Source organism: Primulina tabacum, chromosome 15 (genome assembly GCF_025594145.1).
Source record: "Primulina tabacum isolate GXHZ01 chromosome 15, ASM2559414v2, whole genome shotgun sequence".
NCBI lineage: Eukaryota > Viridiplantae > Streptophyta > Magnoliopsida > Lamiales > Gesneriaceae > Primulina > Primulina tabacum.
Genome location: NC_134564.1, coordinates 25,783,176 through 25,785,230, shown reverse-complemented (window position 1 = coordinate 25,785,230; position 2,055 = coordinate 25,783,176). Strand labels below are relative to the sequence as shown.

Below are 2,055 nucleotides of genomic sequence, written 5' to 3'. Positions count from 1 at the left end.
GCCCGGCTTTGATCATTGTCATCCGGGTAAGATTCCACCCGGGCAAAATATTGTCCAATTCAACCGGCAGAACTGCTTCAGAACCTTATACCAGATTAAAAGGAGTCTCTTGAATAGGTGCTCGGGGAGTAGTTCTGTATACTTGGAAATTCTTTCACCCAGTCTTTTCCTTTGCCCTGTAGCCTAGTTTTCAAGGCTTGCACAATAATTCTGTTTACAACCTCTGTTTGGCCATTTGCTTAAGGATAGACAACTGAAGTGAAAGACTGGGTGATTTTCATTTTCTAGGACCAGGCTGTGATCTCTTTTCCCTGGAGCTGCCTCCATTATCCAAAATTAGTCTCCTAGGAACTCCAAATCGTCATACAATATTCTTCCACAGAAACTTAAAACTTTTTTCTCTGTAATCCTTGTCAGGGTCTCGGCTTCTACCCACTTGGAAAAGTAGTCAACTGCCACCAACATGAATTTCTTCTGAGCCCGGGTAACTGGAAATGAGCCAACAATATCCATCCCCCACTGATCAAAAGGGCAAGACGCCCAGATAGGCTTCACGTGAGTGGCCGGGCTGTGCTGAAAATTAGAATGATGTTAACAACCCTCACATGCCCGAACCACTCGAGCGGAGTCTTGGCTAATAGTGGGCCATCAATATCCGGCAAGCATTGCTTTCCGGGCTAATACTATTCCTCCGAGATGCTCTCCACAACATCCTTCGTGAATCTCCCGGAGGATATAATCCACTTCTCCCATAGATAAGCACTTTAGTAGAGGTCCCTTGAAACAATCTCCTGTATAAGATATTATTTAATAGAACAAACTTGGGATCTCGTCTCTTGATCTTCTGAGCTTGAATTTTATCTTCAGGAAATTCATATTGACAATGAATTTGATCAGGGTGTTATCCAAAAATACTCTGGTGCTGGCAATATCTCCTCATCAGTGGAAAGAATTAGCCGGGTGACAAGCAATACTTCCCGGGTACCGACTTCCGATAAGGAGGAGGCCAATTTGGCCAAAGTATTTGCTTTTCTATTCTCAACCTGTGGGATCTGCTCAAAACTCCAATACACAAAAGATTCGGCCCGGGCTTTGATGAGGTTTAGATATTTAAGCATCCTGTAATCCTTAGCCTCATAAATGCCCTTTATCTGCTGTGTAATTAACTGTGAATCGGAATACAAAATGATTTGGGAGGCTCCAATCTCCAGGGCAGCTCGAATACCGGCTAGAACAACTTCACACTCTGCTTCATTATTAGTCACCTGAGATTCAAATCTCAAAGACAATTTAATTTTCTCTCCCGGGAGAGCTATTATCACTACCCCCACTCCACATCCAGAAAGGCTAAACGCCCCATCCACAAATACCCTCCATACCTCCTCTTCATCAGGTTGAACCATCTCAGATAAGAAATCTGAAAATGCTTGTTCTTTGATTGCAACACGGGGCATGTACTCGATGTCATACTCTCCCAGCTCGAGTATCCATTTGATCATCCTCCCTGACACTTCTGAATGGGTCATTATAATCCTGAGAGGATTGTTAGTAAGCACAATGATATGATGCTACAAGAAATAAGGTCGCAGTTTTCGGGCAGTTACCACAAGAGCCAGAGTTATCTTTTCCACTTAACTATATCGGAGCTCGTAGCCCTAAGAGCATGTATGACATAATAGACAGGCTTCTGATCATAGTACTATTCCTTCACAAGTATCGAGCTGACAACATGCTCCATAGTGGACAAATAGACAAATAATTTTTCCCCGGATTCTGGCTTCACTAAGATAGGAAGCCTGTCAGATGACTTTTAAGGTCTTGGAAGGATTGTTCACATTTTTCATCCCACCCATACTTCTGTGTCTTCCGAAGAACCTGAAAAAATGGATAAATCCGATGTGCTGATCGGGATATGAACCGGGAAAGAGAAGCAATCCTCCCGGTCAGCTTCTGCACCTCTCGGACAGATCGAGGGGACGACATTTTTAACACTGACTTGAATTTCTCTTGATTCACCTCGATCCCCCGGTCAGTGACCATAAAAACCAAAAATTT

At 43.4% G+C, this 2,055-nt stretch overlaps 1 protein-coding gene across 1 annotated transcript; it reads right to left on the bottom strand.

Annotated features, from left to right (window-relative positions):
• Positions 1-893: 893 nt before the first annotated feature.
• Positions 894-1,526, bottom strand: LOC142526008 (uncharacterized). Its single transcript, XM_075630282.1, has one exon. The coding sequence runs from the start codon at positions 1,524-1,526 to the stop codon at positions 894-896; it is 633 nt and encodes a 210-aa protein (XP_075486397.1).
• Between the last annotated feature and the right edge of the window lie 529 nt (positions 1,527-2,055).

Coding starts and splice junctions, on each gene's coding strand:
- LOC142526008 (XM_075630282.1), bottom strand. CDS start 1,526: ATGACCCATTCAGAAGTGTCAGGGAGGATGATCAAATGGATACTCGAG.